At 46.7% G+C, this 17,417-nt stretch overlaps 1 protein-coding gene across 4 annotated transcripts in view; it reads right to left on the bottom strand.

Moving 5' to 3' along the window:
- ARHGAP26 (Rho GTPase activating protein 26) overlaps positions 1–17,417 on the bottom strand; it is a 416,457-nt gene that overhangs the window by 69,661 nt on the left and 329,379 nt on the right. For all 4 annotated transcript variants that reach the window (XM_074360863.1, XM_074360867.1, XM_074360864.1 and 1 more), the window contains 2 exons: positions 16,980–17,118; positions 3,200–3,353 (listed from right to left, as the gene is read on the bottom strand). In XM_074360863.1, coding sequence (XP_074216964.1) covers positions 3,200–3,353; positions 16,980–17,118 — 293 coding nt within the window. The remainder of the gene's footprint in view (positions 1–3,199; positions 3,354–16,979; positions 17,119–17,417) is intronic.

The following is a 17,417-nucleotide window of genomic DNA, read 5'->3' as shown; positions in this document are numbered from 1 at the left end:
TCCTGGTGGTTGTGGTGGGGGAAGAACTAAGCTCCCCTTCCCCAATACCCACGTCCATAGGCTGTTTGGCAACATCCTGGGTCATCTCTGCCTCTCTCATTCCCCTTACCTGAAATGCTCTTCATCCTCCTGTATCATCCTACCCACGGCCCCCCTCACATCTCATCTGTTCCACCTTTCCCGATTCTCTGACTGGTCTGTGTACCTAACAGATACCCAGTTAACAGCTGTGAACGCCAGACACTGTTTGAGCTCTAAGTCCCATTTAGTACTGCCATGTACCACTGTCTTTCCTCCGTAGCCAGAGTGTACACTCGTGGGGAGACCAGGAATCCTCTATTTCTCCTTTACCTCAGGTAGCTTAGCATAGGTCTGAGCACAAATTAAGTCAATTATTTGCTGACAATTTTAGAGTAGCTGGACTTTGGTCCCAGTTTACCTAGTGTCCTTTGATCTTCAGGGGAGATGGCTACCTTAAGAGGTCTAGCCAAGGACCTGCCAAAGATGGAAATCCCACAGCCTTGCCCTGGCATGGCTAAAATGGTGCCATCGCTGGTTCTGATGCCTGATTTAGCATTACGCCCACACACACAAGAGGGCCTTGATCTCTTTGGAGAAGTAGGAAAGATTTACCAATGAGACAGCAAAATGTGGTCTCTGAAGTATCAAAGGGTGCTGAGTCACAAACGTGTTTCTTTCATTATGATTGCTACACGGTGAGAAGGATCGTTTCAGTCATTACGAGAACAATGAAAAACAAATCAATGAAATAAAAAGAACGGATAGTTTTCTGATGACTGGTTCCCCATCTTATGCCTAATTAATAGTCAAGGTAGTGGTAATCCCCCACCCCTTGACTCGGTCTTCTGTTTTCATCCACGTCATTAAGTATTCCCATTCAAGGAGCTCTGTGACCTCAAGATGAATAAGGACAGAAGGAATGAAGGGTCCAGAACTGAGGCTGAGACCCAGGTGGTCTCGGCTGATCATGACTGAGCCCATCACCATGGCAGCAGGTGTGGACAGACTTCTCAGAATTCACCCGCTCAGGAAAGTACTGCAGCTTCTCTTTGCCAAGATGAGCTCATGGTGTCTGTCCCTGGTCCACCCGGGCAAATCCCGGGCAGAAAAAACTGGGGAGGCACAAACTGGGTCACACATGTCATGGCCCTGGGTTTCAGGAACGGTCGGGGAACCAGCTTCAGAGTGACTGGGGCCGCCGGCATGGCCCTCATCAGAGCCATGGCCAACTCAGGTCAGCACAGTTTCTACCTTAAGAGCAGCCTTTCTGGAGCTCAACGCTCACAGGTATTAACTAGTTAGCGATTCACTGGGCTGGAAACACAGCCACACTTCTACCTCCAATCCTCCTCCGAAGGCAAACAAGTAGAACTGTTCCCAGCATCACCCTGCCTCCCCCGAGAAAGCCTCCAGGTCTATAGCAGGCAGGGAACAGGCCCACAGATGGCGTGGAGCAGGGGAAGTGACCCCCGCCCCCACCCCCGCTATGTTCTATGTAACACAAAGCACATCTAGACAACTGAAAAATAAAAAGTCCCCAGCCCCCTCCTCTGTGACCTGTTTAAAAGACATACCCTCCACTTTCCGCTTAGCTGCCAAAGCAGTCTCTTTGGACACTCTACTCCAAATTCAGGGGTGATTCAGAGGGCTCCCAGCTGCTGAACACGAAGATTAAAGACCACTGGTTGGCACTCCTGGCTGAAATCAAGGACTGGTAAGCCATCTGGGCTAGAATTGCAAGCTTGCTCATGCTGAGCAACAAATAAATTGAGCAACTGCTAGGTTCAGAGCTTTAAACAAAACTAGGATGTCCTTAAAGTCTAGGAAAACAGCTCTAAGGGTCCCTGGCAAAGCCCTACGCCAAGGGAGGGAGGCCGCGGAGAACCAGAAAAGACTCACCGCCCATGAGCTGAACAAGTTAAATTACTCGTGCTCTTGAGGCATGAGTCTACTTCTCGGTAAACAAACACGTCACCAACCCAATAACAAGTAAGGGATTAAATTTCTTGAACATCAAGGTAGAATTTAAAGCTGCCAACAACTAAAAACAGACCTGATTTTCTCAATGCACGATTTCATCTTACCCTGTTCTTGTATTTTCAGTAGATGTACTTCTTATGTTCATTTTCGAAGCATTTTTCCTTCCAAGCCTTAATATTCCTTAGCTGCTTCTAAGGCAAAAATTGTCAGACCCATTTTGCAGATCTGTAAATGTCTTAAGGAGACAGAATGGCGGGGCATGACCTTGCAGCCACAGCACTGAGAGGGGCGGGAGAAGGTCCTGACATCCTGGTGTCTCACCAAGAGCAACGACTGCCCTGGAGGCAATTTGTGGCTGAACCTCAAACTATTTTCACTAGAGAAAGGCAAAGCCAACTCTGCTTTTCCTGAGTCTTATACAACTGTGGCCGGAGAGTCCAGCTGTCCCGGTCACGGCCCCACATTCTTTGTACAAAGGCTATAGTGGACAAGATTTACGGGGTGGTCTAAAGAAGATGCTAAGTAATGTGGGATGCAACCACAAAAGAGAACTTTCTGGCCCAAGCAGAGTGGATCTAGCTTCCGTGGAGGATGGGACAACCAGCCTCCAAACTGCCTGTCTCAGCTGGGGGTGCTTAACATCCAAGGACGAAGCAATGGAGGTTCTTCTCTTGTACAGCATGTGCCCTGTGATCACAGTCCTGTGAAGGTTTCAGGAGCTGGAGACTCACAGGGCTCCTGGGGGCTGTCTTCTCTGGATGTGGACACAGAGATAGCACTGAACATACTCAGCATGGTCGGGGACAAGGGAAACCGTGACAACACGAATGAAGGAAACAGACTTAGCTACCGATCTACTGAGATACCGCAGTGCCTGGATGTTTGTAAAACTCAAAGGAATTGCTTTTCATGCCCAGCAGCCAGCACAGGCAAATAGCCATCACCAAAGCCATCTCAGCAGGATGGTGAATCAAACATCATCAAGGCCAAGAAGCAGTATGTTAAGAAGAATGATTCTCCTTTGAGATGATGATGCTGAAAAAAATCCAAAACAAATTAGCCAAGCTCCAACTTGAGGGTGAAGGTTTAAATCATGTTCAGGGGATAATGCTCTGAGTCGGATGGGGCCAGACAGCACATTCTGGGCAGAATGGCTGACCCAGGGCCCCTGTGGCCGGCAGCGGGACGTCAGACTTACAGTGAGTTGGGCCGGGTGGGTTTGAGCATATCCAGGTCTGGGTCACTGGAGTTCATGTTGGGCTGCAAGCTGTTGCTGGAATTAAGGATGCTGTTTGCATTCGATGAGACGACAGATTCCGAACTGGAGTTGATGAGGCTGTTTCTTTGTTCCTCTGGGGGAAAAAAGCCACAAACCATACGTTAATATTATTATGTATGGATAGTCAGTTTCCACATATGTAAAAATTTACAAATAATGAGATGGGATGGCGATCTCTAGTCCCAGTGAAGCTAAGAAAAGGTCATCGGATGAGAATTGCACATGGTAAAGGAAGAGTCAAAGAGTAAGAGGTGACTTGAAATGTTAGAGCAAAACACCCTCCACTTAACAGGACACATCTCCCCTTTAATATGACCAGCCTTTTCTTAAGAGTGGTCCTCCCACCCCACCATGCACTGTGTCTTCTTTTGACTGGCAGATGGCCAGAACAGAGAGAGCCTTCAAAGTCTCCTGCAATCAACCAGATCCTCTTGGTTTCTGTGACATTCACCTTTTATTCTAAAACTCCTGCCCCCAATATTGTCTTGATTGCCCAAGTCATGTCCTATCTCTGATTCTATAGCACCAGTCCATAAATATCTACCCTTTGGCCATCCACTTCCTTATAACTCTGCAGTCTAAATCCCTGACCATGCCCCAGACACACTCTTCTGGGTTGCCTCTAGCTCCAAGTATTTGATATTGAGTTTCAAGTTAGTTCTTTGATCAACAGATCTGTGACCTGTGACTACAGAGTCATCTACATATAAAAAACTAAGTCTATGGTCCAAGCAGACATATTCGTCTTGGAGAATGTTACCAAGTCAGAGGGCAGAAAACCTGAGTTCTCTTCAAGACTCCACCCTGACTGGCCATGGAGAGTTGGGCAATGATCCTTGATGCTCTGTTTCTTGGTTAATGCAGTGATGAAACAGGGGCCATGAGAAGCGCCATGCACAGCTTGGGGAGCTGTCACGAGGATCAAGTGGGATCATGTACAAGAATGCATTTTGTAAACTTCAGAACACTGCTCAAAGAAGAGAACTTTTTGTTTCTTCCCATCTTGAAAAACTTGGAACCACGTGCTGAAGAAAACATTTTGGGGATGATTTAACTAAATGGCACGGGCACCTCTGCTGTAGCAAAGCATGACGGACAGGGAATGTCACTGCTGTTCCACGTCCCTTACAGATGTCCCAAACTGGGGTCAACTGATGTTTTGGGCAATCAGTTTACTTATCAAGAAATATCATATCTAGATTAAGCCTCGCTGGACCTTTCTGAAATGAGCCAGAAGTATACCGTACCCTTAGGAAGAAAGACTAAGCCGGTCGACGTGGTAGTTTATTTTTAGAATTAAAGAAAAAATTTTTTTAAGTTTATTATAAATTAAAATTTTGTTTTTATTTTAGGGGGAGGTAATTAGGCTTATTTATTTATTTTTTTTGCTAAGCACAAAATCTACCACTGAGCTATACCCTCTCCCAACATGGTAGTTTAGAGATCAACATTTGAACTCAGGTCTTTTCAGAAAATAAAGGGGGTGATGTCATGATAAAAGATACTCTTCCCTTGTGCTAGTCATGTAGGTAAAAATATATTATGCTCATGAAATGATGTTAGAGTAATCTTCACATCAGGTACACACATACATACACATACAAGCACACACACACACACCACTAACACCTAATACTGGGAAATTCTCAATGCTATGCTTAAAGCCCTATCGAAGACTTAAAAGACCCCATGAGGCTATTGGGAGATTCCTGAATTCTAAATTAGATTCTGCAGAAAATAAATTGTTAAGTTGATTCCTGAGACTCAGAACTATTCACATTTCAAAAGCTTAAGTTTCAAACAGAAACAACAAAGAGAAATCAAAAGAGTTACACTGAGCCAAGATGCAGGAGGACTAACAGGGCCTGCAAATGGGAACTTGCTACCAGGAAGAAAAACAATTCTAAAATGACATAATTAGGGGGATCATTGAGGGAATGGATATGCCACTTATCAGTACGAATCAGTGTAAGTAAGATGTTCCTCTGCACAAAATACTCGTAAAGGTAAGACACCGCGAGGAACTCAAAACTACCTTTATTCCAAGGGTAATAAAGATGAAACTTCTTCGGGGTTCAATGGAGACATTTTCTCCCTCGTATGGCAGGAGCGATGAAGGGTTTTATTAACTCTGGTTTGAGGCCAAGTTTGCCTGACATAATCATCTGAATTCATAGGAAACAGAACAGTGTGACTATGGGTCCTGTTTCTCCTATGATGATAGTTACTTGTTCACGAGAGGATTGTAATTTTATGAATTAAAAATAATACCTTGCCAAAGGAATATTAGCTTTTCTAAAATACTATCAGGACTTTTTTCTGTCTTACTATTTATTAGAAAAAGAGGGCACCTGAGATGAAACCTTCTTCAATTTTCATTTATTCAGTAAATACTTACTGAGCCCCTCCTGCGTGCCAAACACGGTCCCCAGACAGCAGACTCCTGCACTATTCCTTGGCATTTTATTCAGATGTAGACTACAGAATTTATTAACTTGTACTTATATATCTGTTCATATGACTTCCTTTCTCAGTAGACTACGAGCAACCTAAGATGGGGCATTTGACAGACAAAACTTCAAAATCACAATTTAAAAAACGATACAAAGATGCTTTGCTTTGTAAAATATTTTATCAGAATAATGCTAATAAAAAATATGCTCCTTAATGCTCATAAAAAGATCTAATTCTGAAAGAAATGAGTTTAGGGCAAAGTTTTAAGAACCTATCTCCCGTTACAGTATCAGTAACTGGGTGTCTCCACGAACTAGTGACGGAGGCGGCAGCAGGTGGAACATGATATTTGCCTCAAATAAACCCGGAAGAGAACAAGGATATGGGTGGAAAATGAGGACTCGACCCTCCTGGACTAGAAAAGTCAACAGAACAAAACAAGTGGCTACACCCAAACTGGGCTTCAGGATTTCTAGTATTTATTCACTGGAGGACAATAGAAATCTTTTTTTAATTTATTTTAAGAAATAAATTCTTTTCAAGATTCTATTCTCACTTCTATTTAGCTGCCTAGGACCTTTCATGTATGATGTATTCTATAACAAAACAACAAACGCAAAAGATCAGGGAAGGGAATTCCTTGTCTAAGAAGAAAACACAAAAAAATTAATCATTAGATTTCATAGTTTTGCAGCCAAGACAGCCAGTTATCCTTTCTAAGAGGCAGGCTCTTCAGCAGTATCCCTTTATGGGCCACACAGGTAAGGAACTCTGGAAACCTGGCACTCTCTGACTACAAGCCACTGTAGTTTTCTTTAACATGAGACCTCACATAACGAGACCGAGGACTTTTAAGTGAATAGACTCCTAGGCTGAAACGCTGACAATCCTTACTGCGGGTGAGGAGGAAGGTGAAGATTATTCCAGAGACGGGGTGGGGAGTAAAATCAATAGCAAATTGAATATTTTAGTGGTTATGGCAAATTATACCACCACAAATTCTGAAGCATTTGAAATGAATTAAGAAATAAAATTATTCCATAATGTCACTCAAAACAGGAAGATTTTTGTCAAGTGGGCAAATGAGTGCTTGCTCCCGACAGAAAAACAGAATGAGAACAGGCAGCTGAAAAGACTTAAAAAAAAAAATTTAACCAAATCATTCAAATACCAGAGCTGGACTCCTTTGAGTCACTAATGATTCAAACCGGCCCTGGCATCCGCACCAGAAGGTATGAGAACGACTGATGGCAATTACGTTGCCGAAGGGAAAAAGATTATAGCCTAGAGGGCTGGAAAAGGAAAACAACCAACCAGCTATGAGTCAGGTCAACAGGCTGGAATGACCAAAACAGAAAGAATGCCCACGACGCAGGAGGACTCCTAAGCTGGCTGAAGTCAGTGAGAATGCTTGCTTTGCTCAAACATGTTTGTCAGCGGGAACCTCTCTTCTTACTAGCCACAGAAAACACGAGCTTGGAAACCAGGGTAAAGGGTAAAATAAAAGCCCAACCCATTGTAAACTTGTATGGGTAACACGCTGGATGCTTTCATGAACATCTTCTCTGAAGAGTGACAAACTGGATGTGGACTTGGTCCCTAAAGATGCAGACCACTCGAGGGGAGGGCCACGTCTGCCCACACGGAATCCATCAGGCACAGGTGACGGGGACCGGTGAGGTCAGCCGTCACCTCATACATCCCTGGTGCCCAGCCCGTGCACAGCACAGATTGAAGTGTCGCAAGCGGCCATGACATACATGATAAAATATAAGGCAACATTAAGAATCTGAGTGTATTCTGCTAGCGCACAAGGAGGCAATACTGGGTGACTGAAATTTTCAGGTGCTTCAGGGAGGGACCACTAATGTCCCTGAAACCAGAGAATGGGTGACAGCGGGCAGAGTCTGTGTTTTTTGTATAAATCGGGAGCGGAAAAACATGAGAACGCAACCAAATCACTGCAACTAAAAAAAGCAAGCTGCAGAGTAATTTGGGTGATATTGTACTTGTTCTGGGGGTTGCCATGGAAATCTGGGCGCTCAGCTCCTTCACTTTCCATATTTACCAAGTGACTCCCACTCACTCTGATGACAAGTGCATCACAGACAAGAGGCAGGGTCTCTGCTGATCACAGGACCTGGGGGCGAGGCCAGGAACGCACACCCAGAGCCAAGCCAAGTTCGCACGGCTCGGCAGGCCTGAACACGTCTGCGCCACTGACTACTCGGAGCTGAAGGGTAAAGAGGAAACACAGCCCTTTGATGTCACGTTGGGGTTGGTTTCCCACCATGCACAGAAGTCTGTCATAATCCCGGCTGATACCCCGTCTTCCCATGATGTCTCAGACCAGCTGTCAGAAAGAAGAGGGAAGGCAACTGTTCTTTAAAAGCAGCTCATGATGCCTCTCAGAGCACAAAAGAGGGAACGCTCTCCACATGATCAAACAGGGAGTTACCAGACAGACGGAGGTTCTGCAAAGACCCAAGGCTTGACACAGAAAAGATTAAGGCAAAAGCAAAACACCCAGAGGCTTTCCCGCGCTGTGGCGGAGCGAGAGGTGTGCTTTCTCCCGCTTGTTAAAGTTTTGCAATGAAGTCTGTAATATATCATCTTGACAAGATAGGATGATAACAGCAGGGCAGCTTAATGAATTTTGCAATAAAAAATGATGAGTGCACAGCAATTTCTGAGTTTGCCATCTCTGGGAAACACCCGAGTACACAGGAAGCTTGGAATCAGACTTTCTGCAGCAAATCTTCCCCCTTTGCCTAGCTTTTGCTCCTGATTAAGAGAGTCGTGCCAAGACCCACTAAAATCTGAGATGGTCTGACTTCATGCTGCCCCGGTCTCGGTCCCTGTGGTAAAAATAATCTTAGAAAAGCAGTCTGGGTAACGTGTTTGAGCACACGAACACAGTTTGGGCAATGTTTTAAAAAATGATTTTAAAAAGTAGCTAGGCATTGAGGGACTGAAAAGTGAGTTGAGAAAAGTTGAGAGCTGAGTGGTCAACGTGTTGTTTGGACCAGAGACACGGAACGTATCACAACTCCCGGCAGGTTCTTTTCAGCAAAACCGCCGCTGATTTTGGTCCTGCGTGGAATGACATTCTTTCCCCACAGTGCCCATAAACACCCTTTGCTCAGCAATAGGAAAGAACACCCATGAAACTGGGTTGCACGAGAGAATGGGGAAGTGCTGGTCCAGGACCTCAGTGATTCACAGCAATGAGATGTGGAGGGACCACAGGGAAGCCTGCTCCTGAAACATTTCAAAAACCACAGCATAGGAATGAACCTCTAATTAATGGCTGAACAGAGAGTTAAATGATCAGAGTTAAGCAGATACTCTACGACTTATGACACAGCCCTCTTCTCCCTGAGAACTTAACTTTCGAGGAGGGAAGTTTTCCCTTTAATCTATGATTCCCTGATATCTGATGGAGCCCACATGCACATTGCTTATATGATAGCTCACGAGAAAGAAGAAAATGACATATTTATTTTTATGCCATGACTCACTGCAACATGGGTTTGAGATAGTAAATGAATTCATGATTAGTTTTGTTTCTAATAATGTAAAAGTTAGCCAATACATAATAAATATGTATTCCTCTCCAAGTTTAAAGTCCAGAACAGCACACAAATACCCTGTATGTATTTTGTTGTATAAAAGTCCAGTTGCTTTTCCCATACATAGAAACAGACACTTACATGTATTTTTTTCTTTTAGCAAAGTGGGAAAACATAATATCTAATGTTGTGTTACCTGTTTTGTTCACATAGTGATAATGCCAGAGATATGAGCCTGGAATATGCTCTTTTTTATTTAACGATCTATCTTGAACTGTTCCCCCTGCCATTAGTGTCCCACAGCATCGTTTTTTAACGGCCACATCAACTGTGCAGTTTTCTGTCACACGTGGTAACCACACGTAATTAAGACAAGAGCCACATCACACCTTGCAGTCTGTGCGACAATAGGAACCCATGTGGATAAACATGTCATCGGCCAAAACAAACAGGTGTGTCCCGAGTGCCCAGGATCAGCGAAGGCAACCTGAGAAAAGCCACAGGCTGCAGCTCTGACGGCTCTGAGGGAGGCATTACGTAAGCCTTTGAGCAGGATGAATTCCCGGTTATTTTTCAACCAGGAAGACACACAGGAGGAGTACTTGAGCTGAATTCTCAACCTCTCCCTGGGCTTGTCTGGGAGAGGGTCCAGGACGAATTAACTGCACTAAAAGAATTAATCAGAGCTATAATCCCAGCCGCCGGTTAACATGATCCATGTAAAACAAAGTCCAAGATTCCAGTCCCGCCCCCAACCAAGGCTGCTGATGTGCCGGTGTCCCAGCATCCAACGGGCTGTCTCTGGGGCCAGGGCAGCTGTGTGACCCTCGCACATGGGCCTCTCCTTGGGAATCTGCAGGCTCCAGAGCGGGAGTATTTTTTCGTCGAATGTAAAGTAAACCTGCTGCCCGACAACAATCATCGTAATCGGAGCTAACATTTATTAGGCGCTTACCGCGTCCTAGGCGCGCCGTCAAGCACTTAACATGTGCTGGCCCACTCAGTCATGGTAATGACCCTCCAAGGAAGCTAGTCTCACTGATCGATTTTACAGATGAGCAAATGGAGGTGCAGAAACGAAAAGTAACATAGCCCCGGTCTCAGAGTGGGTAGGTGAGAGAGATGGTGTTGAAACAACGCAGGCTGACTGCAGAGCCCCTGCTTTCAACCACCGCCGGGCTGCCTCGAAGCCCGACAGAGTCAAAGAGACACTCTGCTAACGATGGAAGGCAAGCAACACTGACGGTCCCTCCCTCCCCCGCACTTGCGCTGTGCTGACGCTGTTTAGCTGGCACTGGCATCACCAGGGCGCTTTCAAAATGACAGATGCCTGGGCTCCAGCCATGACCTGATTCAGGATGTACTGGAAAGGAGACCAGGCACCTGTACTTTTAACAAGCTCCTTCCATGATTCTAACGCAGACCCAGGTCTAAGAACCACAGTTCCAAGAAATACATTTCAGCGCCGTGGGACAGGCGTGCCCCGGAGATACTGTGGATTTGGCTCCAGACACTGCAATAAAGCAAACAACGCAATGAAGTGAGTCACATGAATATTTTGGGTTCCCTGTGCATATAAAAGTTCTGTTGACTTGATACTCGTGTCTATTAAGCATATAATAGCATTCCATCTTTAAAAAAAAAATACAGACCTTAATTTAAAAGAAAAATTTCATTGCTAAAAAAATGCTAACCATCATCTGAGAATGCAGTGTGGCCACAAATCTTCAATTTGTCAAAAATGCAGTATCTGCAAAGTGAAAAAAAAGGAAAGTATAATAAAAAGAGGTGTGCCTGTGTAAGTGCTAAATATCTGGGGAAAATCAGTCATAAGTGTCACCTTGCGACCTCTTGGAAGAAACTGTAAAAGGCACAAGTCCTGGGTGCTGGTTCTGTCTAATCCTCTGGCTCGACCATCTACAGTTGTCCCTACCTCTCGCCTAGATACACCAGCCCACTCTCCGCTGGATGATACATCTGTGTGGAAACTTGGACACTAAACAGTAACCTCCTTTGCTACCACTCGTCTGTCAGTATGGTTGAGAAACCTCCTGGCATCTGTTCTGAGGTGATCACAAATGAGAGTGACTGCCCCGGCCCGGCACATTAAAGCGACCGCTGAGCGCACTCTGCTCTCGGCCCGGCCGGGGATGGAGGTGGGGGCGGCCGTCGCGGGGCTGCTGCCCGCCAGCGCACACACTGAGGATCCCATTCGGTAAGGGTCACCTGTCTCTGCGGCGCTGCTGGACGCTGGGACAGATGGCTTTTACTGCATCTCTAACTCAGTCTACCCAGGCTTCCACTTTGGCGGGTCAAGAAGTGACCGAGGCACCCTTGTGGTGACACCATGGGATGAGGAAGGGACATCACCTGGGTACAAAGCCCCCCTCTGCCATCTGCCAGCTGTGTGACTGCTTAATCTCTCGAGCCCTCGTGTCCTTGCTCGTAAAACGTGGGTAATGAGAACTGACCTCACGACTCTCAGTCAGTTATAAGGACGAGATGAGGTAACAATGGTCCTGACCTGTTAGTGGAGCTGTTACCATCATTTTTGTTGTATTGCTGCTGTTTGTATGGAATGAGGTTCCAATCTAGCTGGGCCTCAAGGCGCTTCATCAAATGTATCCATTTATTCTCCCACACCAGCCCCTGGCCCTTACAGGCAGATCCCTGGCTCAACAGAAGTTTAAGCTCCAGGCACACAAGTGGAACTGGAAACACTGTCCTTTGGAAATAAGGTTGGGTTTGCAAGCTAGGTCATAAAAGCCAACCCTCAAAGAAGCACATCTCCTCTAGAACTGTCCCACAAGTAGAGACTGGAAGGCAGACTCATGGCTGGCGAACAGTGTGGCTGTGAGCTCAGAAGCCCTGGGGTTCAAATCTATCCCTCTGTTGCTGTGTGAACTTCAGTACATTATTTCATATAAATTTTATTTTCCTCCAAGTGTAAAATAGAGATAGTACCTGTGTTATTCAAGTGTAAAGATTAAATGAGATGTTGCTCTGCCCAGGGCTTAACACAGGAACCACTTGGTAAATAATGCTGCCGTATGTATTAAACATACATAGGCAAAAAGTCAACTGCTATGGGAAGATGTTTTCCAAGTTCCATCTGGGAACTCATCCTCCCACAGTCGTTTCCCCAGGTCTGGACACAAGAGCTGCCCTCGGCTACTTGCAGAAGGCTCTTCTACGCTCCTGCGAAGCACCACAGACTATCTTTCCGTCCTTTTGGCAAGACCGTGACTCTCATTTCCTTCAACATCTTTCCCAAAACTACCCTTCTCGTAAAAAATTCCTTGGCCAGCTGACACAACCTGGATATTTAGTTCCCTCCTCACAAAAATAAGCAGTGACTTCCAAATGAGTTACATCTTTGCACTTGTTGCTACGACACTTTCTAAGCCCTGCATTGCCCCATCATTTCCTTTGCTCTTTTCCGCAGTGTTTCCATCTCCATTCTTTGCCCCACTTCACTGCATACGACCTATGAGGACCCACATGCTGCCTGGTAACCCACCCAAGTCCCCATCCAGCACAGCAGGAGAAAGCAGCCACACCGCATTCTGGGAAGAGACCACTGTCATCGTAAGGTCAGCCTGACCTTTAAGGAAAAGCAAAAAGCCACCTGGAGAAGACTCCACTCCTACTCTCAGATTAAAGCAGAGGAGTCTCCTGGAGGCGCCTGGGCACACAACTGGTCTACCTACACAGAAGGGAAAACTCCTTCAAGAAAATCAGACATACGTCTACGAGAATCAGCGAACACACTGGATACCTCCATGACACCCTGAGGCCAGAGTGCTGGCACGGATTCACATCCAAGAGAAAAGAATGGGCTCCAACTTGTGCACAGGGCAGGGGCCCCGCAGGGAGGTGGGAGGCAAAGGTGTGCCCACGGGAAGCAGCCGAGTGAGCTCCTCTGGGAGTCGCGGGCCCATTAGGCACGTCGACGAGGGACTGAGGACAGGGCCAAGCCAGGGACCACAGAGAAGATATTCAACTGCAAATACATCAATGAGGAGAAAAAACTAACCGAACTCAGAAAAGGGCAGGTGCACAGACCTCAAAGGAAATGAGGTTCTGAACAATATCATATGAAGTACGAAGGCAGAAGAGAGGCACGTGGAGATATTGTGTAGGTGCATTTGTGTGTGTGTGTGTGTGTGTGTGTGTGTGTGTGTGTGTGTGTTTCCTCACAGGTGCAATTCCTGTAACGAGATATCTACTCTGTGGCAAGAACCTGGAAAGGTAAGGTCATATCCAACCTGGACAGTTGTCACAATAAACCCAAAGTGCACAACATGAAACTGACAGATGAATGGTGTCCCCAGCGATATAAACTGCCAACGGGCATCATCTGAACCCAATTCCAGTTGAGGGGACGAAAGAATCTTGACCTGGCATTATTTATGTTAAGAGGAAGGATCTGAGCCGGTCAAAAATGTTGCGCAAGCTCTGTGGACTCCAAACTGTGGTGCACATTCCACAGGTGGGACACGCGACAATTCTGTGGTCAGGCGTGGATGACTATTCTTTATCTTAACAGTTACGTGTTTATTCTAATGTGTATGAGAGAATAATACGATAAGACAATAAAACTCACGTTTTAAAAATTTTACTGAATAGGATGAGGCCATGGAAAGAAGTGAGCTGCTTTTAAGTGAGCTGATTTCAAGAAATGTATTAAACAAACAACAGTGCATGAGTTTTGCGGTTGTGGCCCCAAGACTGAATGAAGACTTGTTAACGTAAATGATTCAAATTTGGGAACTACTGAGCTAGGTATGGAAAGAGGCCTTGATCTGAGAGACATCATTATATGGAAATACACCATTTTTCCCCCTACAAATTACCTGTAGAATCTTTACTTATACTTTAATTCCAAAGAGTAAACTCAGCTTACTGCTTTGATAAAGTAGTCTTCTATCTTGGTCCACAGACTAGACAAAGGGGAGGGTTAAGTGGGGGAAACACAGTGTCACCTGTTCCTGTCACAGAAGCAGTGGCTGCCTTGCAACCTAGCGGGGGCGAGTGCTGGCAGAAGCTTCCAGCTGCTGGCCGGTCCTCCTCACGGCATCCACTCACCCATCCCTTCTGTGGTGCTTTCCAGGCCAGCTTGGATATCATTCTAATTTCCCAGGAAAAAAAGAGGGCTTGCAACATAAACTCTTACGAAGTCTATGTACATACACTATGTACTGCTGAATGAAAATGTTTCTTCCTGAGGAAGGGAGGAAAGCTAAGCACCCTACAAATACTTGTGCACAGGGAGACTCCAGCCCCGCTTCCAGAGATGTTTCCTCGCATTCGGAGGGAAGATACACTGCTTCACTGTCCTCCCGCCTCCCAGCCTTCCGTCCAGCGTCTGCAGGCAGGGACAGCGTGGCCTGCAGCTCAGGCACGTCTGCTTTCACACATGCTTAACTTTCACCCGCTGCCTCGTGTGATAAAGTTAATCTCGGGCAAAGATCTAATTGCTTTTCCCCTAATCTCCATCTTCTTTCTTACACACTCCCAGAGTGAGCTTTCAGACCCGTTCCAAAGCCGCTCCTGCTTCAACCTAAACATGAACTTGGCACTATGTCAAGCCTAGGGAATTCACCGATACCGTCTGATGTGTCCTGGTCTGCACTGTACAAGGCTTAGTACAAAACGGTCGGTGACCGTGGCTCTCCTGGAAACCGCAGAACCCCGCAGCCTGGTGCTGTGTTGGTGGCAGATGTGGGTGAGGCTGGGCCTGTTCCAAGTGCTCCGTGGTGCAGACCACGGTGAGAACGGCCCAAGCCAGACACATAAGAGGAATGTAAGCTATCGTTTGAAAGGAAGCCAGTCCCAGTACAGGGTCAGAGCCCTGAAATTGTGTATATCCGTTGACCCAGAAATTCTTCCAGGAATTTGTCTTAAGGAAATGATCATGAATATGAACAGATTTAGCTATGAGAATGGTAACAGTGACTTTACTCATAAAAACACCGTATCTGAAATGACCCAAACGGTTGCACCAAGGGTCAGTCATGTTATGGGATATAGTGACCTCTTTAAAAGGGTGGGGAAGATTTGTTTTCAGAAGTAAGGATAAGGAAGGCCATTACTTCTGAAATACAAGGAGATACAAAACATTTTCTGTAACAAAGAAGGAGGAAGATGCCAATCCAGATACAGACTCGCTCTCCTCTTCAAGGCAGAGTGGGTCGTTATTCTGATGTGTGCCTTTACTGTAACTCATAGAGAATATAATTATTATATATAATAAATATATATTTCTATAAATACACAAAAATAAAATGTATTTTATGTATTACATACCATAAATAGATAAGTAAATAAAGATATATGATAATTACACATAACAGTGGTAACACCTCCCTCCCCCAGCATTTACTGAGCACCATCTGAAGTGGTGAATCCTCACAACAAACATACTGGTAGAGGGAGAAATTGTTATCTTCATTTTCCAGAAGAGGAGACCGAGGCCCTGAGAAGCACGTAGGTGACTTGCCCACTTCACACAGCTAGAGAGCAGCAGAGCACCCTCGCCCAGGCACCTGGGGCCCGTGAGTGCTTTCAGCCACTGTGATCTCCCGCCTCCCTTAACGCACACAGCACATATCTCTGCCAGAGCACTTACAGCGCCGACATCCCATCACCTAGTCAGTTGCCTGCTGTGCTCGCTCAGTGGTGAGCTCCTTAAAGACAGAGTGGCATTTGTACATTCCTGGACATCGCTGTGTGATCAGACAATAACTAATAGAACAGCCACTCTCAGGCGACAGCCCTTGCCATGCCCAGGCCCGTGCCAGCTGCCCAACCACGTAACCTCAGGAAATCCTCCCCACTTCCCTCTGAGGTGGGTACTACTATCCCCACTTTACAGATGAGCAAGTTGAGGCCTAGAGAAGGTAGGTGGCTGGCCCGCGTGTGGCCACCAGCACAGGAGCCTGCGTCTCACCGACTTCGGGCAGAGCTGGGGCCCTCCCCTCCCGCCCTGCTCTGCTGGACTCGCTCATCACCAAAGCTGAAAGGAGACTGGATGTTTTAGGGCCTGGCAACCTGCTCACCGCAAAGAACTCAGAAATCTGAGCTAAGGATAAGATTTGAGACAGTCGCGGTGGTAACACTCCGCTACATGGAACAAGGAGCATGGTGGTCTACAATTCATCCCTGAATTAATTCCACTGGTTTATTAAGTGTCCGCTCCACGCCAGGCCCTGGGAGAGGCAGAGGAGAAGGATGAGCAAGCAAACCAAGGCCCGGCGCACACAGAGCCTCCTTCCCGTGGGGCCTGGGACTCGCACTGGTAAATATTTCATTACAACTTGAGAAAAGGGTAGGAAACTGGTTCTATGGGAGCCGCTAACAAAAGAGGGGCCAAAGACATGACGCCTGAGCTGAGCAGGCGGAGGAGAGGCCCAGCGGCTGGCCCACAGGCGCTCTGGAAAGGGGACCAGGCGGTGCACCGCCCTGGCCTTTCATCCTCAGCCGCCCTGCTTCCTGCCCCATCAAGGGGACTCAGCCGCGGAACCCGGGAGGGCACGCAGGCTGATACACGGCCCTCAAGGGCACCAAAGGCAGCAGCGCGCAGAGAGAGGCCGGAGGTGAGCGTCCCGAGCAGCCAGCGGGTAGCAGGGTGTCCCCTGGGCACCACTCGGGGCCTGGGCGGTGGGACTCACGTTTCTCTGTTGACTGCACGGTGTGGAAGAGCGTCAGGGGCCTCTCGCTGCAGGACGGGGGTTTGGAGTCACTGCTCTTCTTCCGAGACAGGTGCAGCTGGGCATTGGTGAGGGGGGCGTCCGGCACGGTGTTAAATATCTGCAAAGCCAAGTTTCGTAAAAAGGTTACATGTTACCGTGAACTGGGGAGAATCAGTACAACTGAGAAGCTTGGGCGTGTCTGAGAATCAAGGAGAAAGACCTAAAAAGACCACCAGCACCTGCTCGTGGGGACTGTCAGCATCCCCAGGGACTGGCCTGAAACACTCTCCTTCAGAAGCAGACTCCAGGGCTCGGTAACCATCCACTTCCACTTCTCAGCCCTTCTGCGCTCGTTTCCACCCATCCTCTTTTTGTTGTTCTCTCCCAGGGAATGGAAAGCAGCTGTGCTAAATATAA

The sequence above is a fragment of the Camelus bactrianus genome, chromosome 3 (genome assembly GCF_048773025.1).
Source record: "Camelus bactrianus isolate YW-2024 breed Bactrian camel chromosome 3, ASM4877302v1, whole genome shotgun sequence".
Lineage (NCBI taxonomy): Eukaryota > Metazoa > Chordata > Mammalia > Artiodactyla > Camelidae > Camelus > Camelus bactrianus.
This window is presented reverse-complemented; position numbering and strand designations above follow the sequence as displayed.